This window comes from Nannobrachium achirus, assembly GCF_963921795.1.
Source record: "Nannobrachium achirus genome assembly, chromosome: 11".
In the NCBI taxonomy this organism is placed as follows: Eukaryota; Metazoa; Chordata; class Actinopteri; order Myctophiformes; family Myctophidae; genus Nannobrachium; species Nannobrachium achirus.
The window spans coordinates 33,744,497-33,769,580 of NC_137820.1; the positions used below are offsets into that span (position 1 = coordinate 33,744,497).

The 25,084-nt window shown below is 43.6% G+C and overlaps 2 protein-coding genes across 12 annotated transcripts in view; both read left to right on the plus strand.

Annotated features, from left to right (window-relative positions):
• Positions 1-661: 661 nt before the first annotated feature.
• LOC308294911 (monocarboxylate transporter 13) lies at positions 662-23,146 on the plus strand. 10 transcript variants are annotated; one of them, XM_080737845.1, is made up of 10 exons: positions 718-788; positions 1,095-1,148; positions 3,209-3,310; positions 3,562-3,630; positions 3,776-4,034; positions 6,228-6,371; positions 8,301-8,566; positions 11,726-12,220; positions 13,264-13,504; positions 21,175-23,146. In XM_080737845.1, exons 5-10 carry the CDS (start codon positions 3,794-3,796, stop codon positions 21,357-21,359), a joined length of 1,572 nt encoding a protein of 523 aa, XP_080593971.1. In that variant the 5' UTR covers positions 718-788; positions 1,095-1,148; positions 3,209-3,310; positions 3,562-3,630; positions 3,776-3,793; the 3' UTR covers positions 21,360-23,146. The 10 variants fall into 10 exon arrangements, with proteins under 10 accessions (XP_080593972.1, XP_080593965.1, XP_080593966.1 ...); XM_080737843.1 differs by having other exon boundaries at positions 755-788; positions 1,058-1,148; XM_080737844.1 differs by lacking the exon at positions 1,095-1,148 and having other exon boundaries at positions 687-788.
• wfdc1 (WAP four-disulfide core domain 1) overlaps positions 21,390-25,084 on the plus strand; it is a 66,770-nt gene continuing 63,075 nt past the window's right edge. For both annotated transcript variants that reach the window (XM_080737848.1, XM_080737847.1), the window contains exon 1: positions 21,390-21,467. In XM_080737848.1, coding sequence (XP_080593974.1) covers positions 21,466-21,467 — 2 coding nt within the window. In that variant the 5' untranslated portion in view covers positions 21,390-21,465. The remainder of the gene's footprint in view (positions 21,468-25,084) is intronic.

The following is a 25,084-nucleotide window of genomic DNA, read 5'->3' on the forward strand; positions in this document are numbered from 1 at the left end:
CGAGCCATGAGGCATTAAGAACAAGCATTAATAGAAGAGAACTCACTGCAAAGACTGTAAAAGATGCCTCATCAAACAAAATGGCCTGGGGTTTCCTAGGGGTCACAGAACATTAAAACTGCACAGCAGTGAATTATTGACAGATAGACGTTACCACAATCTTGCTCTGTCTATGAAGCTACAGCAGCAGGAGAGATGTGGGAGCTGGACAGATTATTAATTATGGAAGGATTTTCTTTATGAATTCAACCTTTCTTAGCGGGGGCGGCTGTAGCTCAGGAGGTAGAGCGGGTTGTTCATTGACCCATGGGCCAGCGGTTCAAATCCCAGCTCCTCCTGTCAACGTGTTGAGGTGTCCTTGGGCAAGACACTGAACCCCTAATTGCTCCCGGTGAGTTGGTTGGTGCCTTGCATGGTTTCCTCCACCATCGGTGTATTGATGTGTCATGTGTGCGTGTGTGTGAATGGGTGAATGTAAAGCGCCTTGGATAAAGGCGCTATATACGGTATATGCACCATTTACCATTTTCTCAACTCCACCCCTCCCCTCTCTCTCTCTCTCTCTCTCTCTTTCTTTTATTTTCGCCAGTGTGTGTTGGACCCTTGTACCTTGTAAAGCGTGTCCACTCCAGTCCAGTATTAATGTTATCTGCTCTGTGTCAAGCAGGCCATTACGACGCTACAGTGTGGAGTGTTGACGCACAGAATATTGCTGATCCGGTTCCACCATAGCCACCCCTACAGATGATGACACGACCAGACAGGGATGCCAAGCCACAACTATCCTTGTATGTATGGTATAGTGTATGTGTGCGCGTGCGTGCCTGCCTGCCTGCCTGCCTGCCTGCCTGCCTGCCTGCCTGCCTGTGTGTGTGTGTGTGTGTGTGTGTGTGTGTGTGTTAGTCCTGCTGTGACATAACGTATGTGCAGTATGCATGTAACCTACTGCAACAATGTAGTGCACTTTTTATTTCAAATCACTGTTTCAGTAAATTAGCCCTTATGTGATTCATATAAGGTTAAGTAATCAGGCATAACAGCTTATGTCACTTTGCAGTGAAAAGCTAATGATTAGCTACACCTTCCCATGCCAGGTGGTTAAGCTACTGTAGTTCACTTCGACCACCATGAGGCACTCACAAGGAGAGGTAAATGTACTTTTTCCATCTTTTTTATTGTGCTATGTTGGTGAATTGAACACATGATGATTAATTGTTTTATGCATAGTCCGACTTAAAGGGACTACACCATGAATTATCATTATCCTATTTTTATGTAGTTTTTGTTGGTGTCCCACCAGCACCTTCTATCCTCACAAAGTCCTATTTCTGATTGTGTCTTAGAGTTCTCAACGGGCCTGAAAATTAAGGCCCGGCCCAAACTGGGCCCTAACTGGGTTGGCCCGAGGCCCTACCCGGCCCTACTAGTTAGCATACATTTTAGGCCCTACCCTACCCTAAATGTCGGGTCGGGTTCGGGTATGGTCGGGTTCTCATTACTCTATTACAGAGTACCGTAATAGTAATAAAATAAAAAAATATATATATTTTCTTTTATCATTGAGCCCGAAGCCCTACCCGGCCTGACTAATTAGCATACATTTTAGGCCCTACCCTACCCTAAATGTCGGGTCGGGTTCGGGTATGGTCGGGTTCGGGCAGAATTTGAGAACTCTATTGTGTCTTTCTCAGTTTATGAGCCGATCTATGTAAGCAGGTCTCAGAACGGGCTGTCAGATTTGCAGCCAAATGCAGTACCAAATGGTTAACTCATGTTTTATAGTAACTGAGTTGGGTTTACTTGTGACCCTTTGCATGCATGGGCATGAGATTTGCAGCCAAATGCAGTACCAAATGGTTAACTCATGTTTTATAGTAACTGAGTTAGGTTTACTTGTGACCCTTTGCATGCATGGGCTGTCTTGTTGTGAGTAATCGACGCCCTTATCTGCGCACACACATAGAGGGCCTTGCGGATCTCTGGCCTGCGTCCCACTGTCCCGTTATGGTGGGAAGGGGGTGCCTCAGGGTTCTCCCCCCATCGGGGTGGTGGGTGGGATACGGGCTGGGGAGTTTTGCTGAGGCTTTATACCACTTGATCATTCTATTTTTTGTTTTCCTTCCTGTTTGTTTTATTGTTTATATTATTTGTATGATTTTTTGGTATGTTTCTTGTCTTGTGTCTTATGTCCAGGTCCGAGTCTGTCAGTCTTGTTTGTCTGAAAACCTTGAAAATAATGTTTTATAATGATAACTTTAAGATAATTATTCAATTATTTGTAGTGGAGTAAAAAGTACAATATTTTGTACATTTTAAATACTCAAGTAAAGTAAAATTACCTCATAACTTACAAAGAGTTTCCAGCAGTGCGTGCTTGAGAGGAGATAAGGTGAGGTAATGCAACATACTGCACACTATGAGTAGTATTGTGCCTTGATGGCCTTCAAACCCTCATTGATGGTTTTCCCCATAGCAGCCCACAATTGAAAGGAAAGTCTAATCATAAGGTCTATTTTGAATGCAGCTGTGTCATCAGCAGGAATACCTTTAACTTTAGCAATGGCACCCAATGACAAAGCAGTCCCACCATCCCTCAGCAGGCACACACGCTCTTTGAATAAACCTCTGTGATGAGCTATGGAAATTGCTTAATATATTATTTCTCCATGGATACTTGCGGTGATAACTCAACAAAGGTGTGCTCTGTTTACTGCATACAGTGATGGATAGTATCTATAGTCGGCGATTCCCAACCTGTGGGCCGGGGACCACTGGTGAGCCGCGAGGGTATTGCCAGTGGGCCCCCAAATAATTGGCAAAAAACTGATTGACTTAAAAACTGAAAATATGAATGAAAAAATATATATATATATCATTGTGATACTCCATCCAACCATCTTCAACCGCTTATCCGGAATCGGGTCACAGGGGTGATGGCTCCCCCCAGACTTCCCCTTCCAGAGCAACATTAGCAACTTCCCCCCGGGGGATCCCGAAGTGTTCCAAGACCAGTGTGGAGATAAAAGAAAACCCCATCTGGTCCAGGGTCTGCCAGGGTGGTCTCCTCTGCAGTGAGGACCCCAAGGGAGACACTCGGGATGCATCCTTATTAGATGCCCAAAGCACCTAAGCTGGCTATCCCCAGGGATGTCCCCAGTTTTAATATGACTTTTGTTCTTGACCTCGCTTTGTTCTTCCCACATATAAGCCCTCATTCTGGGCATGACGGCGCACAGCAGCCCCTGTCTGTATCAAGCCTGGCGCGAAGTCGAGACCCGCCCTTCGCAACTGCAGAAAGGATCTAGCCGCGGTACGAGCTGTTTCACCATGAATACATCTAAATCAGTCAGATCAATTAATTACAAAAAATAACACAACGTGGGATAGCATACATATCGTTGGTAATGGACGCTGACAAAGTTATGTATTTACTTTATTATTAGAGTATATAATATCGTAATTCCCACAGCCTGGTTCCCCACCGGTTCCCATTCATTTGATGGGGGTCACGTGACCAACATTCCCAAAGTGACACGCTGTTTTGACTCGTCACTTTTCTAGCTGGTTGGGTGGTGCCTCGGGAATTGAGACCTCCTTCTTCTGACAGCTCCCAATATTAACACTTTCAGGGTATTGTTGCATATTTTCACAACTATTACACAAGTCTATTGACACAAAGTAGAGCCCATTCTGTTACCTTTCATTTAAAACCACTGCATTCGATAAAAATCAGAGTGATTCTCCCACCACTGACTGGCTGTATCTCTCTCCGCAGAGACACAGGCAGAGCACCATGAACTCTCCGGTCAAGGCGGCGAGGGCTTGGAGCCCAACGGCAGCGCGCCGCCACGCGGCCCCCGATGGCGGCTACGGCTGGTTCGTCCTGCTCTCCTGTTTCCTGGTCTTTGGCCTGACCTTCGGGGTCATCAAAGCCTTCGGCGTCTTCTTCGTGGAGATACAGCGCTACTTTGAAACCACGGCGACCGCCGCCTCCTGGATCACGGCTATCGCTGTGGGCGTCATCCACGTCGGAGGTGAGTGTGATATCATTGAAGTCAACACCTTAAGTGCCAATCGGGATTTCGGAACCAGCCGCAGTGTGCTGATCCCGAACTAGTTTGGGATTTCGGAACCAGACGCAGTGTGCTGATCCCGAACTAGTTTGGGATTTCGTTTATATTAAATAACACTAGTGCGCAGTCAATTTAACCCACGGGTGAAAGAAAACTCACTGTGTGGTGATCCATTGGGCGATGACGTCACCAGGAAGCGTATACTCTCCATATAGGCTCCTATTCATTGCGCTGCAACGAAACAGCTTTATCTCTAATATTTCTCCAAAAACGCTTCAATCGCCAATAGCTCGATAGCTTTCTTTCATGCCGACATTGGGCCGCGACGGTCAGCCGCGGTTAAACATTTTCTTCTCCGTGTGAAGGTAAACATCCTAATCTACATCCGGATCTAGTGAATGTCCACAACATGGACACGATTGTGGCTTCCGCGGCTCTTCGCTTCACAGTGAAGGGCGGCACACTCTGGCACACTGTGTTTGTATGATTTAAAGAATAATAGCACTAAAAGTTAAAAAATATAATAAGACGGCTGCACAGCTGAAACTGAAAATACCCAAATACGGCGAGAGGACAACGTGTTTCTGCAGGTATGCACCACTGCACTACTCCAGTGGGGCTGATAACTGTTAACAGCCTTTCTATTTCTAGAACTTTAGCATACTGAAATGGGGATTATTTTCCTGAACTGTCCACTGCCCTCCTCTGAGAGAGGCTGACTGAATAGACAGAATGGTGCCATCTTATAATGAGCATTAGTGACGAGGACCAATTATATGGGTGAAGTGGTCCTTTAATTAAACGAGAGTTCTAATGCTCTCAGTTTACTGAGGCACACTGCAGCGTCGCTCTGCATTTGATGAATGTGTTTTACTTGCTTATTATTGATTATTCTATTAAAGACGCTCTGGATAAGAGCATCTGCTAAATGCCTAAATTGTAGTGTACAGTACAAATGGAACCTCTATCCACTCTCTTGGTTGAAGGAAAAGTTAACCCCCCAAATGACTAAATTGCTGCGATTTTTGTCGCATCGAGTCTCCTACTGAGCAGCCACCCGGTCATCAAATGATTGACTGAAGAATGCGACAGAAACAAGAACTCCTCCTTCGTGGGGTGTTTAATTGATGGAAAATAAGTAATTTAAGGTCTTGTGACATGCTGTTTTTACAAAATCTAAAAGTCTTTGGCATGGTCCTTCAAACGTGTAATAACTGGGGGGAAAAAAGAAATCACTCCAGTTAGCCATTGCAGTTTTTTTCTCTCTTCTTTCTGAGGGCTTTTCAGTTGCAATCATAATAAATAAATAAAATTAAAGGGTAGCACTTTACGATAATGACCTGTTGTGAGAACAACATGGACAGTTGTAATCCTGTTGGAATTAAATATGGCAGTTGAGCTGAGGGCACGATACAGTCCATGCTAGTATCGACCAATCAGAAGAAGGGACACTTCCTGTTTGGTGAAGGAAGTTTGACGCTTCGTTAAGGGGTCTTGTGTCTGCTGAGCGAATTTGAGGTGCATCTGAATATCCCCCTATAGGAGTTCATTAAAGTGCGACCCGTGAAAATGCCTGACTTCCTGTTTAGTTTTGGACATGGAGCCAAGAGAGCCTTGATGGCCTTCAAACCCGCATTGATGGTTTTCCCTATAGAAGCCCACAATAGAAAGAAAAGTCAAATGATAAGGTTTATTTTTAATGCAGCTGTGTCAGCAGGAATAACTGAAAATGCGCCAAAACACCACAAAGAATTCGAAATGGCTGACATGATACAGGTGTGTACCGATGTTCATGCATGTAGGTAAAACTGTATAGTGGGGCTGCAAAGTTGACATTTTGTCGGGGGCGCTATTGAGTCATTTTGCGAATATTAAATTACATAAACTTTCGGCTCTTGTGATGTGTGTGCAAAGTTGCGCAACTTTTGGAATATGTTTGGCGCCTCAAAAACACAAAGTCCGGGGGAGGGTGATTGAGTTCAGATTTTTTTTAGATAATAATAATAAAATAAAAATAAAACAGAAATTTGATGAGCCCTTTAAATGAACACTCAATGGTACAGTGTGACTCAGTGTTGCATGCTGTGTGCGTGTGGTTCAGCTCCGGTAGCGTCGTCACTCAGTGCGTGCTTCATTTGTGTGTGTGTGGTTCAGCTCCGGTAGCATCGTCACTCAGTGCGTGCTTCGGCCATCGCTGCGTGGTGACGCTGGGAGGACTGCTCTGCACCGCGGGCACAGTGGGCGGAGCCTACGCCAGCAGCCTGACCCAGCTCTACATCACTGTGGGCCTCGTGAACGGTGGGTGCGTGCACACACTCATTTATGACTGAGGCCAATATGTATCCAGGGTTTAGTGTTCACAGAGCCAGGCACATGCACACATAGACATCAAAGGGGGCTTGAGCCCCTGCCCTTTTACCCGTTTGTAAAAAGTGCCCTCTTTCCATGCCATACCTGAAGGCAGCATTCAAGAGAATTGCCTTGTCCAAACTCTCCAGAACTTGAATGCAGCATCGTATGTTGAAAGAATTGCCCTCTCTGTGTAGAAACCACATCTCCAGTATTCACTTGATTATGCTTAGTTGAGTGTGGTGTCAAGTACCGAAAATAGCAGACCTCCAAGCTCACAACACGTCGCAGCGCGAAATGTCAGCCCCTGCCTCTCTAACATTCTCTGCACGTCCTTGCACAGAGCATTCCTTCACACATACAGTAGCAGCCTACTACAGTTGGCAGATTACACCCACGCACACACTGCAGGAGCGGGTGCATTTCTCATCTGGGAACTCAGATTACAGTGTGAGAACAACATGGACAGTTTTAATCCTGTTGGAATGAAATATGGCAGTTGAGCTAAGGGTACTATAGGGTCAGAAACCAGTCAAACTGCATGGTCAAAGAGCATGGTCATAATCATAATGTTTAGCATCACGCATAATCATCTCTGTCGGGTGTCCAAAAGATAAAACTGTTATGCTACTTTTCAGGGTTCTTTTTTTTTTTTTTTATAGCAAAGGTAGCAGATCTGCAAGTTCAAAACTACTTTTGATGCTTTTGTGTGATGCAAAAAAAAAAAAAAGATCACAGAAAGTAAAACAATGGAGACATATATGTATACATGCACGTGCACACATACAGTAGACACCAAAGGGGGCTTAAGTCCCTGCCCTTTTACCCGTCTATAAAAAGTGCCCTCTCCAGACCATGAATGCAGTTTTTACTATGTTGAAAGAAATGCAAATGCCCTCTTTCCATGCCATACCTGAAGGCAGCATTCAAGAGAATTGCCTTGTCCAAACTCTCCTGAACTTTAATGCAGCATCTTATGTTGAAAGAATTGCCGTCTCTGTGTAGAAATCCATGCTGTTACGCCACATCTCCAGTATTGACTTGATTATGCTTAGTTTAGTGTGGTGTCAACTACCGAAAATATTTAATATTTCATAATTGAATTTTATTTTATAGTGCCAATCCCGAACTAGTTCGGCTTTATTAGCGTATCGCAGAGTGCCGATCCCGAACTAGTTCGGCTTTAAAAAAAAAAAAAAAAATTTGAAACATTTTTTTTTTAATTTTTTTTTTGGACCCCATCAAATCTGGTGAACATGATTTCAATCGCGATTTTGCATGTTCCACCCCCATACAACCCCATCTAACATACAGGGCAGCCATTTTTGTTTACATAACATGTAAAACATAATGGCTATTATCTCAAGAATGCCTGAACGGATTTCCAATCGGATTTTTTTGTTTGAAAGCTGTGAACAAACTGCACAAATCCACTCCAATGCAATCCAGGATTGCATTGGATTTTTTAGAGCTCATTCTTCTCTGTTTTTTTCCCATGCATGAGGTGTGCAAGGTTTAATCGAGGCTAAATTGCAGAAAATAGATCTTCTAAAATGCTTGGTAGCCAATAGCTAACTTCAAGCTAACTTCATCCTCTTCCTGTACATGCACAAAGGAAAGTGTTCAGGCATGTCATGGCTGCAGGGCTTGTGCATATACCAGCACTGTCTAAGTAGAATTCTCTGGTCATTGGGGCCCTCTAGTGGTGAAAAAGGGGGCACTCAAAGAGTTAATATATTTTCGATATTTTCACCAAAAGGCCCTTTTAGAAATGTCAGCCCCTGCCTCTCTAACATTCTTTGCACGTCCCTGATACATAGACATAGCTGCTGCAGCATCTCTGCTACAGTTGTCTTGTTATGTTTCTCCTCCTCCTAGGCCTGGGCTCGGCGCTGACGTGGACCCCCACGGTGACCATGCTGGGCCTATACTTCGAGCGGCGGCGTCCCGTGGCCAACGCGCTGGCCAGCGCCGGCGAGTGCGTCCTCACCTTCGTGCTCACGCCACTCTTCCAGCTGCTGGTGGACCTGTACACCTGGAGGGGGGCCATGCTCCTGCTGGGGGCGCTGCAGCTCCACCTGGCCGTGTGTGGGATGCTGCTCCGGCCCCTGCCGGCCGGCCGGGAGCTGACGGAGGTGACGGAGGTCAGTGGTGTAAAGCAGTGGTTCTCAACCTGTTGGTCCCCCCAAGTTCTTTTTTTTTTTTTACCGGAATTTACCGTACTGGGTCATTAAAAACAAAATAAAAGATTTTTATCCGAAAATCGGCGATCGTCTAACCTTCCCTAGTCACCGGTTGTCCATCGTTAGCGCATGGCTCCTCTGATATGAAGCGGAAGTGACGTCAGGTCCTTTCCCTGCTATAGCTTCCCAGCTCCCATCCATTTATGGTTTAGACGTTAGCGTTAGCATAGCTGGAGTGCTAAGGGCTAAGTTAGCGAAAATGTTCACATCGACTGAAGAGTCATACTTGGATTATTTGAGCCCACATTTACGTGAACGGATCGCGCACACGAAACGCACGGGGAGACGATGCCTCGGCCAAAACCGCCACTCTAAGCCAATGCAGATTGAGGAATTTCGCTGGTGACTGTGGTGAGAATACAACGGGGATCGCGTGATGGTTATGGGGAATGAAGACTACATGATATTGCGCTGATGGTCTTGTAAAATGAATGCTGTTCAGATCATAATATAATAATAGAAATTTCACGGCTAATCTACCAACAAGCCATTCTATTTCGGCTGGCGAAGTGTTAATGTGCAACGTTGTTTTCTCACTCAACAGTAAACAAACCAACATAAAGTTTAAGTGTATAGAGGTCCTATGCACATTTCTAAAGTGACAATTTAAGTGCTTTTTAACACCTCTAAAATGTCAAATTAAAAGGATATTTCACTTTGTAAAAAAAAAACGTTATAAAAATAAAAACGTTAAAAATATTGTACTTTTACTCCACTACAATTATTGGAAAACTTTAGTCAATTTGTCATTACAAAACATACATTAACCCCTTCAGCCCTTTATACATTTTGTCCATTTGAAAATAGCAGATCTACAATCTTACAATGTCATGACATCGCAACGCTTGTAGATCTGATATTTTCATAGGATTTTTATAATTTTATACATTTGAAAACTTGAAATGGGACATTCTCTGTAATGACTAGCCTACTTTATACATTTGGTACTTTAACACACAGGTGACCAGTAAGACTCCCTAATCGGGAGATAAGCGACCGTCAGTATACACAAAGTTTGTACGACAAACGGTTGATGAGTAAAGCCAAATAAAGGTTCTGCCAATCAGAGGAGGGGGCGGGGCAAAGTTAAACTAATTAAGGTGAAGGACTGTTAACGAAGTCAATTGATACCACCCAGAAGTTTGTTACGACAAACGGTTGATGAGTAAAGCCAAATAAAGTTTTGGCCAATGAGGGGAGGGGACGTGGCAAAGTTAAACCAATGAAGGTGAAGGACTGTTGGAGCAGCAGGAGTCGGTGGTCCCCGGGAATTCCCCGTGAGTAGGCCAATTGGGGTGTTGATTTGGTCATTTTTGCACTATTTGGCGGCGGTGGCAGGGGGTCCCTGGTGGTCCCTGGGGGTCCGTGGAGGTCCGGGGGTCCTGAAGGTTGTGGTTTGGCAGTCAAGGAGTGTGTGTGGAAAATTTCACATGGATAGGGGCAACGATGGCGGAGATATGAGTAGGGCAAAAGTGTGACGTGACAGACAGACTGACGGACGGACTGACAGACAGACAGACAGCCTGTGGAGGTTTTGATAGTAAATGCGACCTGACGGTCGCAACTATCAGGTCATTTTGACCGATTTTGAGATCGCAAAGTGCAATAACTCTCCCCGTGAAGGTCTCCAAATGTTCCCCCTCCATGACATTTCCTAAATACTCAAGACATAATTATGTTCTCGTTTTTTTTTCCCCTTCTGAAACGTTTCCTAAGTATGAAATAATATACAATTATACCACTCTAACTGTTAGTTATCGGTCATAAAGACAGGTCTCACCCATCCCCCCCTCCTCCCAGAAGCAAGGAGAGAATTTCACACCTTTTGCGCTACCCATTTGAGAGGTTAAAAATTCACATTTGGAAGACAATAGAACCCCGCTGGCAGCAGGGGAGGAGGTGTTGCTCTCCTCGGCCAAAAGGCAGAGAATTTACCTGTCAATTTGACTGATAAATGCAGTCAGAGTGGAAGTGATTTCTTTTCAGTCACCCAAGTGTTAGGTACATTTCAACACCAATACCTTTGTACTTTTACTCAAGTACATTTTTATTAGACTTTTACTTGTAACAGTGTAGGCTACTTCTACATTGTAGTATTGATACTTGCAAATGCAGTATTGTTTCCATCACTGGAGGTGATCAATCATCACCCCACGCACCTGCGTTGTTGTTGCTGTCGGGCAGAAACCTCGTATCTCCCTATTTCACAGTTTGTTTTTATTTTATTTATTTTTATTAACGCCCTACTTGTCATAGGACAGTGTCACACCAAAGTAGGAAATATAGTAGTTTGTAGATCTGCTATTTTTTAAGTGAAAGTGGCCAAGTGTGTCTGAGGGTTTTATAAATATTGAACCAATGAAAAGCATTAGCAAGAGCTTGTGTCTTAATAACAACGACAGTGGGTCCATTGGAACACAGATTCTCTTTCCCCGTTTCCTGAAAAGTAACGGTTAATTGGACATACAAGGTTTGCACCTGACAGCGACGACGCTATGACGCTAATGTTCTATAGATATCACGTACATAATCTGCTTTCAACATACACTGATATGCAGGGGCGTCACACCAAATTCTGGGCCCTGGGTACAAGGATTCACTGCGGGCCCCCCATGAATGTTAACTATTGAAAAATAGCAGATATACAAGCTGCGAGCTTGTAGATCTGCTATTTTTGAAAAATCCTGAAAATATGTGCCAAGAAACCTATGTTTCCATGTCAGTGATGCTCAAACTTTTTCATGTGAAGGACCCCCCCATCTCAAAATATTTAGTTCCAGGGACCCCCCAGAAGCAAAATTTGAGTTACAAATGTTCACTTAAAAATACATATATTCAAAGATTTGCGCACATTTTCACGACTTTTCAAAAATAGCAGATCTACAACTCGCAGCGCGGCACTCGGTGCCGCGCTGTGAGCTTGTATATCTGCTATTTTTCAATAGCTAAAGTTACTAGGGCCCCTCCACCTTGGGCCCTGGTAACTCAGTCCCACTTTCCCCTACCCCTTGTGATGCCCCTGCTGATATGAAAGTGACGTGATTCTCATCTCTCTCCAAGGAGGAGGTCAAAGACGGGGACGAGGAGGGCTTGGCACGAGGAGCGCCGCCCCTGACGGAGGAGGATGACTTATGTCCTCGCCAAGCCAGCTATGTAGGGCGCGATGAGAGGGCTCAGACGGGCGCTGCAGGGGACAATGATTCAGTCGGGTCGTTGAGGGGCCGCGGTGGCCTTGAATCACGCACTGCCGGTGAAATCCTTTCTGTGCCGGCACGAGCTAAGGCTGAGTCACGGAGAGGAGCTGAGCTGAGGAGCAGCATCCTCCGCTACGTAGACTACACTCTCATCACCAACGCCCGCTTCATGGTGTACTCCATGTTCGGCGTGTTCGCCGCCCTGGGGTTCTTCGCCCCGGCCCTGTTCCTGGTGCCGTTCGCCCGCAGCCGCGGGGTGCACGAGTACCAGGCAGCCGCCCTCATGTCCATCTCGGCGGCCCTGGACCTGACCGGGCGCGTGTTCTTCGGCTGGGTGGCCAACCTGAGAGTCGTGGAGACGGTGCGTTTGTGTTTGGTTTCTCTGGGAGGTTTGATTTGGAACGACCATTGGTTTTAGGCCTAAATCCGATTTGAAAAAAGCCTTAAAGACCTATGTCCGATTTGAATTACCCACCGTTTTTCTGGGAAACGTAGATCAGCCTCTGTAGCAGCTAGAAACTAAATTCTAAAACTATTTGTTAGCTTACACCTTTGGCTTTCATAGAAAAAATTCAGAAAAAACGTAAATATTTTTTCAAAGATTACTGTGCATGTTACCTGACTTTCGCCAGATGGTGGCAGCATTGCGTATATAACGCTCTGCTTTACCATCTGGGCTTGACCGGCCAGAGTTGATAACACTCGTAAAGTCCCGGGCCGGACCAATCAGCGGCAGCTATGGGCGGGCTCTGAGCGGCTCTGAGCCAATAGAGTCTGATTGCAGACCACGTGGAAACCCAGGAGGCGGATTCTGGGTGCAACGTCATGCAGACAGGCCAATATGAGTGGTTGGAGTTGGCACTCCCAGACTGTGATAGAAACGGCCACATCCAATCACCTGCTACAGAAATTCAAAAAAATGGCCCGCCCCTTACATCGAGGCTGTCCGAGAGAGCCCAGATGTAAGGCAGAGCGTTACGCACTGCTGCAACTATCTGGCGAAAGTCAGGTTACTGTGCATGTACTGTAATACACAAAAGTGTCTTCCCGGCCTGAGGGGGTAATACACACAAATGTGTACCCGTCCATAATGGGTTTCGGTGCATGGTTTTTGCCTATAATGACATGACCAAAATGGGGATTGATTGATTCTCTCTCAACTAAGGGGTCCTTGGCCTGAAAACGTTGAAGACCCCTGAGTTAGAACATGGAGGTTTCTGCATCCCGACACGTGCAGAGAATGTTAGAGAGGCAGGGGTGACATTTATAAAAGGGCCTCTTGGTGAAAATATCGAAAATATTTTCGGTGCTTATTGATGGTCTGGAGAGGGCACTTTTTACAGACGGGTAAAAGGGCAGGGGCTCAAGCCCCCTTTGACGTGCCTGGTTGTTTCCACGGTGCAGATACATCAGCTGACAGCCTCTGTGTTCCTGCTGGGTGGCGTGTTGCTGCTGTGCCCGCTGGCGTCCTCCTTCGCCCACCTGGCTGCGTTCAGCGCCATCTACGGCCTGGTGTTCGGAGCCACCGTGTCCATCCACATCACCGTGCTGGCGGAGGTGGTGGGCGTCCACCGGCTGGGCAGCGCCCTGGGATTCTTCATGCTGATACGCAGCAGCGGAGGGCTGCTGGGGCCACCCATCGCAGGTCAGTAGTAGCCTGGAAACAGAGTCCTGCAACGGGTCGGGGCCCCACGGGTATCCGGCGACGGGTACCCGTGTTTGAAGGGTGAAAACGAGCGGAATATATACTATTATAAATTCACAGGTGCACGGATAGGGCATGCTCTAATGATTTAGCTAGGGCGCCCGAGTTTGCGACCTTCGGGGTCGCCACAGCGGCCAAATGAATTTGGGCTCCCATCGACTTTCTATACAGGAGGAAAATACACAGAAAAGCATGATTTTTTTCTGGGTATTTAAGTAGGATGTGAGGGGTCTAACTAGGGGTTTGTCATGATGATGAATCCATTGCAAGCGTTTGTTTTGCACAAAAAACATTCCTTGGGCTAGAAATGGCCCCAGAAAACGATGGTTTAGTGATGAAAAGTGATGTAAAGTGATGTAAAGTGATGAGTCATCACTTTTCACAGTTTTGTGGGCGTTTTCTACATACTCGCGATGCGAAGCGTTGTGAGCATGTAGATCTGCTATTTTCACAATGGAAAGTTTTTTTGTTTTTTTTTTACTTTCGACTTTCTCTGGTGGGAGTCGACTTGTGTAATGAAATCGACTGAGTCGACTTGTCGACTTTTTCGTTAATGCACTAGTAGGTATAGCTGTGTGTGTTGAAGCCCATAGCCCAATCAGTGACCAGCATTTCAGGCAACGTCATCATTAACAGCCAATGAGGGACCAGCATTCCTGGTGAGTGCACATCATGGCGTGCTCTGCTGATGCACAAATAGGCCATACATGGCCTACTTGTGCACAAGCAGCAAGTTTACTATTCTGTCCTTATCAGTGCGCAACTCGAGCAGTGCTGAGTCGGCTCAAGCGACCTTGGCAGCGCTCGTCCCGGCGACTCGCTCGCTTTAGCTCGCTCGGCGGTGGCTCAAGGTCGCTTGAGATGGCACGCCTCCGTCACGGTCAGGTCAATAACTATACTTTATCGGACAAAACGGGGAGAGAAACAGTCTTCCACGTTGGGTGTGGCCTGCCCTCTGCTCAGCTCCGTTAGCAGCCTGGAACCAGACGAAAGAGCCATTGCAAAATACATTGCCCTCGGCAGGTTAGCAGTGATATTTCTTTGGCCATGCTAGGCTAGGTCAAAATGATTGTAGAAAACCAAAACGAGGACTCTCAGTAATACAGTTTTCTGGGTGCATGGCTCACGAAGATTGACAGTAAGAAAGTAATAGCCAGCACTCAGAAATCCTTCAGGTACTTTTAATTCATATACACACAAACACAGTCACTGCTGTGACTGTACGTGCGTATATGAATAAATCAATGTGGAGATGAGAAGAGGTTTCTGCCCAACAGCAAGCAGGGACGTGCAGAGAATGTTAGAGAGGCAGGGGTCAGCCCCCCATTCCTAAAAGGGCATTTTGGTGAAAATATTGAAAAGAAAAAAATATATATTTTTTTCAGTACTTGATACCACACAAAACTAAGCATAAAAAAGGCAATACTGGAGATGTGGCGTAACGGCATGGATTTATACACAGAGAGGGCAATTCTTTCAACATAAGATGATGCATTCAAGTTCAGGAGAGTTTGAACAAGGCAATTCTCTTGAATGCTGCCTTCATGTATGGCATGAAAAGAGGGCATTTGCATTTCTTTCACCATAGTGAAAAATGCATTCATGGTCTGGAGCGGGCACTTTTTACAGACGGATAAAAGGGCAGGGGCTCAAGCCCCCTTTCATGCCCATGTGTGCACGTGCCTGAGCAACAGTATACTCTGCAGTACGACAGTGTTGCTTGCTGACGACAACCGATCAGTTCACTTGGAGATGGGTAAATGTCGTTGGCAAGTGACTCCGTTATGCGATTGAGAAAAAACACAGATCTGTACGGTTCCTCATGCTGTTGACATTTCGTTCAGCCAGGCTTTAATGAAAAACAGGTGTAAAATGTGTGTGTGTGTGTGTGTGTGTGTGTGTGTGTGTGTGTGTGTGTGTGTGTGTGTGTGTGTGTGTGTGTGTGTGTGTGTGTGTGTGTGTGTGTGTGTGTGTGTGCGTGTGCGCGCGTAATTTCATTTACGAATCAAGAATTTAATTTACAGCATAATTCAAGCTCACAGCGTCTGTCCTCTTCTCCAGTCTAAAAGTTAATAACATCTCAAACAAAATGGACGCCCTTACACGCCACACTGCATTTTGTACTGTACGTACTGTAAGCTCCATTCAGCCACTGTGAGATTTCTATATCTTCCGTTCATGGAAGGCCACCCTTCAATTAATACTAAATTCTGCTGATGGTACAATCAGAAAGCCACTCTGGGTATGCATATGCATGCGGCTATGCACAAATATAATACAGTATGGTGACTTGTCGCTATGTTAATTTCATGGGCTGACGCTCCGCTATGATAAAGGTTTTATTTTTTTTATTATTTCCCCTCCAATGGCCTACTATTGTACAGCTAGACTAATTTCGTCTGGAAATAAACCTTGTATGTCCAAAACTGTCACTTTTCAGGACAAAGGAGAAGGGAACCTGTGTTCAGATTGATGCAATGCAGTCAGGGACGTGCAGAGAATGTTAGAAAGGCAGGGGCTGAAAATAGCCTCCCTCCAAGCACATTTTCGGCACTTGACACCACACTAAACTAAGCATAATCAAGTCAATACTGGAGATGTGGCGTACAGCATGGATTTCCACACAGAGAGGGCAATGGTTTCAATATAAGATGCTGCATTCAAGTTCAGGAGAGTTTGGACAAGGCAATTCTATTAAAACCTATTTAGGCCTAAGTCCGATTTGAAAATGACTAATAACTGTTTATTAATTATTAATAACTGTTTTACTGGAAAATGTATTAGGCCTACTCAGTCTCTGTAGCAGCTAGAAACAAAATTCCAAAGCTATTTGATAGCTTACAGCCTTACACCTTTGGCTTTTCACAGAAAAAAAAGAATCGTGAAAAAGAATTACTGTACAACGTACTGTACATGTACTGTAATACACAAAAATGTGTTCCTGGTCTGAGGGGGTAATACACTTTAATATGTACCCGTCCATAATGGGTTAAATGCTGCCTTCAGGTATGGCATGGAAATAGGTCATTTGTGAAACAACTGTGTGAGCAATATGACACACCGCCATATGAGAAAGGGTTATTCAATCTATATTGTGATTTTCTGCTTATTGGTATAGGAACGCCACACCAGTAGTATGTGCACTTGAACCCTATAGTGACAAATACTGCTCAAATGAAAGGGTGACTGCATGGTTGCCTGGATCCTGAGTAGTGTTGAGAGAGAGAGAGAGAGAGAGCTATTAGAATCCTGATGATAGAAGTCCTGGAGGTTGACTTGATGATAGTCTCCTCGTCCTGTCTGGAGGTCAAGGGTCTTGAAGATAATGTTGTATTGAAGAGGTCTGTGATGATGAGTATAGTGCTGGTAGTCAGAGATGGTTGGAGATTCTTTGAGAGCGTTGGTTCAATCTCCTCTAATAATCCATCTCATTATTATCTGAATAGGAAGAAATAAAAAGAAGTCCAGATTTAACCAGAAAATAACATTAAGCCTAGAATTATTGAATGCTTTAACTATTGAAAAATAGCAGATATACAAGCTCACAGCGCGGCACCGAGTGCCGCGCTGCGAGCTTGTAGATCTGCTATTTTTTTTAAATCGTGAAAATTTGAATTTTGACCCGATTCTATAAGGGTCTTTTGAATCCTTCTAAGGTTTTTTTGAAAAACCTATGTTTCTATGTCAGCCATCTGGCCAGCCATCGTCAAAGAAAAGGTCCTTTTCACTTAAATGGAGCTCAGTTAGTCTGTTCTTGAGAGACTACTATGTCAGTGGTGCTCAAACCTTTTCATGTGAAGGACCCCCAAAATGATATGTATTTGGCCATGGACCCCCATCTCAAAATATGTAGTTCCAGGGACCACCCAGAAGCAAAATTGAGTTACAAACGTTCGCTTTGAAAATACATACAGTATATTCAAAGATTTGCACACATTTTCACGGCATTTTCAAAAATGGCAGATCTACAAGCTCGCAGCGCGGCACCGAGTGCTTGTATATCTGCTATTTTTCACTGGTTAAAGCATTCAATAATTCTAGGCCTAAATAGGTTAATACCCTGGTTTCCAAATTTGCTACTTTGATGGCTAATAATCATTATTTCCCTTTAGAGCTTTGAGAGGCATGAAATCACACTGGCTCAGAGGACTTGGAATGAAATAACCCTATTTTGTGAGGGATTTAAAATGTGTCACTGTTGCTCTGTTTACACTTGACAAGAGATAAATGGCCCCAGCAGTGCAGCTCTGTTAGCCAGTGGGCTTTTAAACCACTGTTTGTTCATCCTAATAAGGGTCCAAATGGAAACGTACAGGTCTGTAACTCTGAAACCTAAGAAGAGTCTGTAACTGAGCGTTTACAAATTGAACCATTCCATTTGCATTTGTACAAGAGTTTAAGAGTTACCATATTGTCGTTGTTGGGTGGAAACCTTGTATGTCCAAAACCATTTGTTTTGTATTTATCATTTTAAGAATGAGTTAAACAAGTGAAAACAGCCGATCTGCTTGTAGATCTGCTGTTTTCACTACTTTTGTGCGACGGCCTTGTATGATGAAGCAGGGCTTTGCTTTGCAAAAAAACGTACAAATTTGAAACTTGGAGATACAAGGTTTCTGCCCAACAGAGACGATATATTTCTCAAATAGTCGCCTGGTTATGTCACCTGGGTTCTGACCTAAAATATGAACACTTGTTGTAAAAAAACATTTGAGCAGTGTTAAACTATATGAATTCGTCTGTTGTCCATTAAACTTATTTATATTTTGGCTATTTTTATGATCTTCTCTGAGTTTGAAGTTTATACCTATGAAGGTGGATTCTGCTTTTCAGTGGGAATGGAATGGTTTCTTGCCATTTGCTGAACATATACGCTCCATAAACAATTACAAAGGCAAAACAGGGAAAGAAACCTGTGGAAATGTTCAGGAAAAGAGCCTGAAGACCTGGAACGGCACATCTTGCACCGCTCAAAAAGGGATTGAGAATCACTGATTTAAACTACATTACTGTGCTTGTAACTTGTAACGCTTTGTTTTTACGTTCAGACTATAGAAATGCATACAGCCTGCCAAATTAAATACCCGGCTTAACTTGGCTGCCAGACACTGTGACCCCTGGCAGAATACAGTATGTCATGCCTCCGTCCAGCAGTAAATGATAAAGCACTAAGTCGTCTAAAAGGTGCCTTGAATCATTCTGACAGGCATGTAATGGCATTAATGGACCTCTGAAAGGGGCCCATATACAGTATGGGCATGAAAGGGACAAGGACAGACAGATACAGAGATCTACATTGGGCATGAAAGGCACTGACAGATGGGTAATAAGGGGATTGCATTCCAAACCTTTTCAGGCCACAAGTCCTGAAGAAAAATCCTATTTGGACTGGGAAACCCTTACTCTGACAAGCACTATCCATTCAGTTTGACTTTGTTTCACAGATAAATATTGTAGATTGCCTATTCTCACAATTTTTTGCCTCTTTCTCAGTTAATATTTCTTTATTTCTTTACATATTCTTTAAATATGTTGATTACTTTTGACACAGTAATAGCCTTAATATTTGTATTATATTCTTATATAATATCATATTCTTATTATACTCTCTTTTTTTGCAGTATTAAAAATGTCTTGAACTTCCTTAAATTGTCACTTTATAAATGTGCAGATACCCTGTATACAACCCTGCTCAAAATCCCCCCAAACAAAAACACACGATATTCACAATCCACTGTCCATACTCCATAGTCCACAAAAGTAATGTAAAACACATAAATTATAATAGATTAGAAAAATAAAACAGTAGCGAAAGTAAAAAGAAAGCTGATTAAAGCATTTAATGTCTGCACTGTCCGTGTTCAAAGTAGAGATAATGGTTGTTGTAATGGAGTAAGTTATCATCACTTGATGCAACACAACGGCAATGCTTATAGACACCAGTTATGTAAGGATACGCACACACGCACATACACACACACACACACACACACACACACACACACACACACACACACACACACACACACACACACACACACACACACACATACACGCTCTCTCACAAACATGGCCCGTTTATTTACTTTAATAGAGTAGGCTAAATCCATTTATCTCACTCATTGGAATAGGAAAAGCAGTTGGTCAGTCAGTTAGAAACCTCTTATCTCCATATTTTAATTGTTTGTGTTTTTTTTTTCGTAAATTAACGCCCTACTACTAATCATACTACACTACAGTGTTATACACAGAAGCATCAAAAGTAGCAGACCTACAAGCTTGAAACGCTTCGGAGCGATTTTTGAATTTGAATCCTGGAAAGTATCGTTTGTGGACATTATGAGGTTTCCACCCGACAGACGATGAAATTCACAGATGGCAGATTTACTGGAAGTTTGGGTTAATACTTGAACTATAAAGATACAGCCTGTAGTCTTTTATAAATAAATGAACAGGACCTTATAGTTTCTTGGTATAATTAACGTTCAATATTCTGAAGATATATTTAGATAAAGAGATGTTTTGATCTATTCCCTGAGAGAACGGCTGGCCTTATCTCTTGCGTGTCTCTGCTATGGTTGCCCTTTTCCCCATATATATCATGCAATTTAAATCAGATATTAGCATAACTGTGACTCCAGGCAACATTGTTTTATTCAGTGGGGGAGCTAAATAAACATTGTGGCTAAGTCAATGGATGGCAGTAGATTCTATAAAAACCTTTTGTGTGTTCAAAGTAGATCAATTTCCCTGTCAAAGGCTGTAAAAGGCTGTACACAGTAAAGTGTCAATTTCTTTGTAACTTGTAAACTTATAGTAAAGAGAGAAAAAAAAGTAAAATGCATTCAAATAATGTGATTTAAAAAATCCAAATACAGTATTTAAAATTTTCGTCAATGCGACCCCACCGTCTCCTTCCCGCGACCCCACTTGGGGTACCGTCCCATAGTTTGAGAACCTCTGAATTAGGGAAATGGGCAAACCTTATGCCACAGAGGCATTGGGTAAGTGCGACATCTAGTGGCCTGATGTTGTCTATTGAAACCTTTAAATCAGGGGTCTTCAATGTTTTCAGGCCAAGGACCCCTTAGTTGAGAGATAGATGAAGCAGGGACCACAACAAGTTTCATTGCTTGACAGCACGAGCATCAGTGTATTTTGGATTCATGTCAATTTGTGTTTTCAGATATTTAACCGTTTGAACCATCAATACTTAATAAACTTGACTTGCACTGTACCTATAGTCTGCTCTTTTTCCCCTCTACACCAAAGCTCTTTGACGAAAATGTCCAATCTACAATCTACAAATATAGACGAAAATATCCAATCTACAAATATCCAATCTACAAGCTCACAACGCCTCGCAGCGCGAGGCGTTGTGAGCTTGTAGATCTGCAATGTTTTGCTAAAGTTCTCAGAATATGGACACTAGGGTTAGAGTGGTTAATATAAAAAAAGGAGAAAAAACTTTCTATCACTCAAAGATTTGGAGGACCCCCTTTAGTAACTCTGAGGATCCCCTAGGGGTCCCGGACCCCCTGTTGAAGACCCCTGCTTTAAATGAGCAGTGCATATCAAAGTGACCAACACTTTGTTGTTCTCCTCCATAGGACTCTTAATAGACAAGATGAGCGACTACGGCACAGGCTTCCTCATGGCAGGCGTGGCTCTTATAGTCTCCGCCCTCTTCCTGCTCCTGCTCGACCAGATGACGCGCCGGGGTCAGGGGTCATCCTCCGACGCCCACGATCCGTCGGCAGACAGCGAAAAGGACGCAGTCCCAACAGGCTGCTGAACCAGACCAATGAATGGCAGAGGGGGGAGAGGAGAAATGGCACTGAGGTGGAATCAAAACTAGACGACACCCAAGGAATTCTGTGTAGCCTACATGTAGTATGTAGATGTAAGTAACAGACCACATCAGAAACTTGGATGGATCTTTACAGGAACCATACCACAGGTCACAGACGAGGGCAGACAGAGAAGGATGAGGCTGTATGGCTGCAGGGCACTGCGTCAGGCAGCCGGAACTGGTGGCAAGCAAACTGACACTGTGGAAGGAAAGAGGCGCACCACCTATGTAGATAGTTTTTTAGTTTACTTTATTGACACAAATGTATAAAACATTGGGTCCAAACAATAATCGAAAACCCTTTAAAAAATACAAATTACAATACATTAAAAAACAACACACAACACAAAATCCCTTGAATCAAACAACCAAAACTTTCTGTTGCTCCAAAAGTGACAGGCAGGCATGCAGCATACGCAAAGTTTCTCTGTTAGTTGCCGCAAAGAGTGAGCTCAGATCATCAAACTCAAGTCCATACTTCCTTCTGATGTCCTGTGTGAGGGGACACACTAGTATATGCTGTTCATTTTGTATACCAGTCTCACATTGACATGTACGCTGCTCAGGTGGTATGCGACTCCACCTTCCCATTTCCACACGCAGTCTATGAGAGGACAACCGAAACCGTGTAAAGGTTATCCTCAAATAGTCCTCAATGTAAGGTGTACTGCTGGTGCATGTGTAGAGTGGATGGACAGATAAATCTGGGTTGATGGCTTGGTATGTCCTATATCTTGTTCCCTCCTTGGATTGCAGTTCATGAATCATGTCCCTTTGGTCACTCTCAATATGATCTTGTTTCTCCATTATCTCAGATATATGAGAATACATGACTTGGTTCTCCTTCTTTAGCAGTTGAAGAACATACCACAAGGGGTCATCAAGCATGCCATTACGCTGCTGTATCTTGTTGAATAACCTGGCCTGCTTTTCTCTCACTAAAGCTTGCAATGAAGGCAGCCCTAGCTAGCTGCTTCCGACAAGCAGGTTAGGTTAAGTGTAGTAACCCTCACCCCAAGTAGGGATTTCACTCCAGTCATGTAGAGAGTTTCAACAGACTTTAAGGGAATTTGTAACCAAGCCTCACACTCATACAAAATAGCTGATGAAAAGGCAGCCTCAAAAACCTTAAGTTTTACAGAAAATGGGGCATCATAGTTTGTGGACAGGAAGATTATCAGTTTGTTTAAGTGCTTTGCATTCTCTTTTTATTTGGGGTTTTAGCTGGAGGATGCCACCTGCTGGGTCAGACGTGCCGTTCCAAAAACACCCATACTTATTACATCATAGAATCAACCCCTCCCCTAATTACCATTCACCCAACACACGAGGGTGTGGCTAACTTCAGCTGGGTCACCACCCACCATGACAACCACGCATACCAATGAACTGGTGGGTGTGGCCACATAAAAAACATAATTTTAACTCTTTCTGTACACTTTTTTGGAAAAATTCTTAATCATGTTTTATAGAGAGGAAAATCATGGCACCTGCACTTTAAGGTACACAGAATAAGAGGCCTGCTCTGCCGGAAAAAAGGTTATGGCCATTTATATATTCACTGTCCCATCGACTCTATACAGGAAAAGAATACAAAAAATAAATCTGCTTTAAGTAGCATGTGAGGGGTCAAACTAGGGGTTCTTCATGATTCTGAATCCATTGCAAGCATTTGTTTTGCATGAAAAACATTCCTTGGGCTAGATTTCGGCCTCTCAAAACTGTGATTTTTGATCACTTTTCACAGTTTTGTGGGACTGAAATCTAGCCTAAGGAATGTTTTTCATGCAAAACAAATGTATGCTTGTATGCCTCACATGCTACTTAAAGCAGATTTATTTTTGTATGCTTTTCCTGTATAGTGACGTTGATGGGACTTTTCACAATGTTTCCGGCAGAGCAGGCCTCTCATTCTGTGTACCTTATTGACCAAATTAATAGAAAAAAAAACAAATATATAAAGTATGTTATGACATCACAGGTCCTCTCAAATTATTACTACTATGCAGTTGGTTATTAACGATACTGTAGACATAAACTGTTTGCTTCACCACAAATACTAAGAATGTTATTTACATTCAAATAGAGAGATTCTGGGTTTGATGTTTATCTGGTGTCCTAATTTATTTATAGTACTTCACTGTATTTACTTAATAGCTTTCATGATTTCATGATTCCATCAGCCAGTTCCCTGTTCTTTTTAATACAAGCCTAAATATTTTCCTCTATATTTTGTTCGCCTGTCGCTACTCGCTCCGACGTACGGATGCACTCTTGATGACGTCAACTAGTGTGTTGCTATAGCCAGTATCTGTTGACCCCCTAATTCCGGGTGCCCATTTTTGACCTTCTTTGTAATCTCAACACATCTGTAAAGTATGTGACTGCATCTTGCATGGTTGTGATGCTATTGCATTGACAAATCTGTCCGTAAAAAGAGTTGGTACAATCAGTCCAGAAATGGTACTAATCTAATAAAGTAAATAGTAAACAACCAAACACATGCAGAAGGCCAAAACTTCACTAGCTTCTCTCAGTAGATCTTTGGATGCTGCTCTCTTCATCAGTTCAGCTGACGGGTCTGGGCAAATGTGTATTTTCTTTCCACGACACTCCTCCAATTTATAGTTGCTGCCCTGGTGAGTCCCATAATAGCCCTTTTGGTTTTGAGACTGAACAGTTTGGGCAATCATATTTCTTGGACGTGGCTGCAGAGGCAATTGCGTTTCCTTCTCCTGCTCCGCTGAGAATTCCAATGATCCAGATATTGACTTTGCGGCTTTAATCTTCAATTAGCTCAGTCTTCTCTCGCAGTGAACCATTTTTCTGAGTGTACAGTATATCTTCAACTCAGTCCGCTGGCGGTCATTATATGTGACTTGCCTCCCTAACTTAGAGGATGTGTCCTTCATTGATTCTTGTAGAAAGTAAATTGATTCCTTTATCGGTTGTAATTTAGAATGAAACCAAACCAATCTCCTCTCTCGTATAACTTCTTCGATAGCCTAATGAGTTCTGTGTTATCCAAGTTTGTGTCCTGGCTGCAGGAATGCAAGGACTGCATTCTTTAGACAACATTATACCAAGTTGGTAAAACAACTTTGCTGTTTGTACCCTGGACAAATGACTTATCATAGTTTTCTGGAAATTAAAGGGAAATTAAGACACATTAATAGATCTGATTTCAAATGAGATTAATTTCCTAAAGCAGTTGAATTTGTAATCTGAAAATAAATTCATTATATTCTATGTTCAGTTTAAATGGTGGTTGCTGTCATCAATAGATAATTATGATGCAAACTCAAAATGATCACACAAAACAAAAATATTAACTAATAGGTCTATAGAAATGGAAGAGGTGCAGTCCCCCGGGACTACCCTGCTAGAAAAACCAGCACAGACCAGCACAATTTTCATGCTGGTCTGTGCTGGTCTATGCTGGTTTATGCTGGTTCATGCTGGTCTGTGCTGGTGCTGGTGCTGGTCTATGCTGGTCTGTGCTGGTCCCATGCTGGTCCACCAGCACAGACCAGCACCAGCACAGACCAGCATGAACCAGCATAAACCAGCATAGACCAGCACAGACCAGTACAGACCAGCACCAGCACAAACCAGCACATGTTGTGTTTTACTGCTGGTCTGTGCTGGTGCTGGTCCAGCATAGACCA

Coding starts and splice junctions, on each gene's coding strand:
- LOC308294911 (XM_080737839.1), top strand. CDS start 1,128: ATGAGGCACTCACAAGGAGAG. Junction 6,372..8,300: donor CACTGTGGGCCTCGTGAACG/GTGGGTGCGTGC, acceptor TCCTCCTCCTAG/GCCTGGGCTCGGCGCTGACG. Junction 8,567..11,725: donor AGCTGACGGAGGTGACGGAG/GTCAGTGGTGTA, acceptor TCTCTCTCCAAG/GAGGAGGTCAAAGACGGGGA.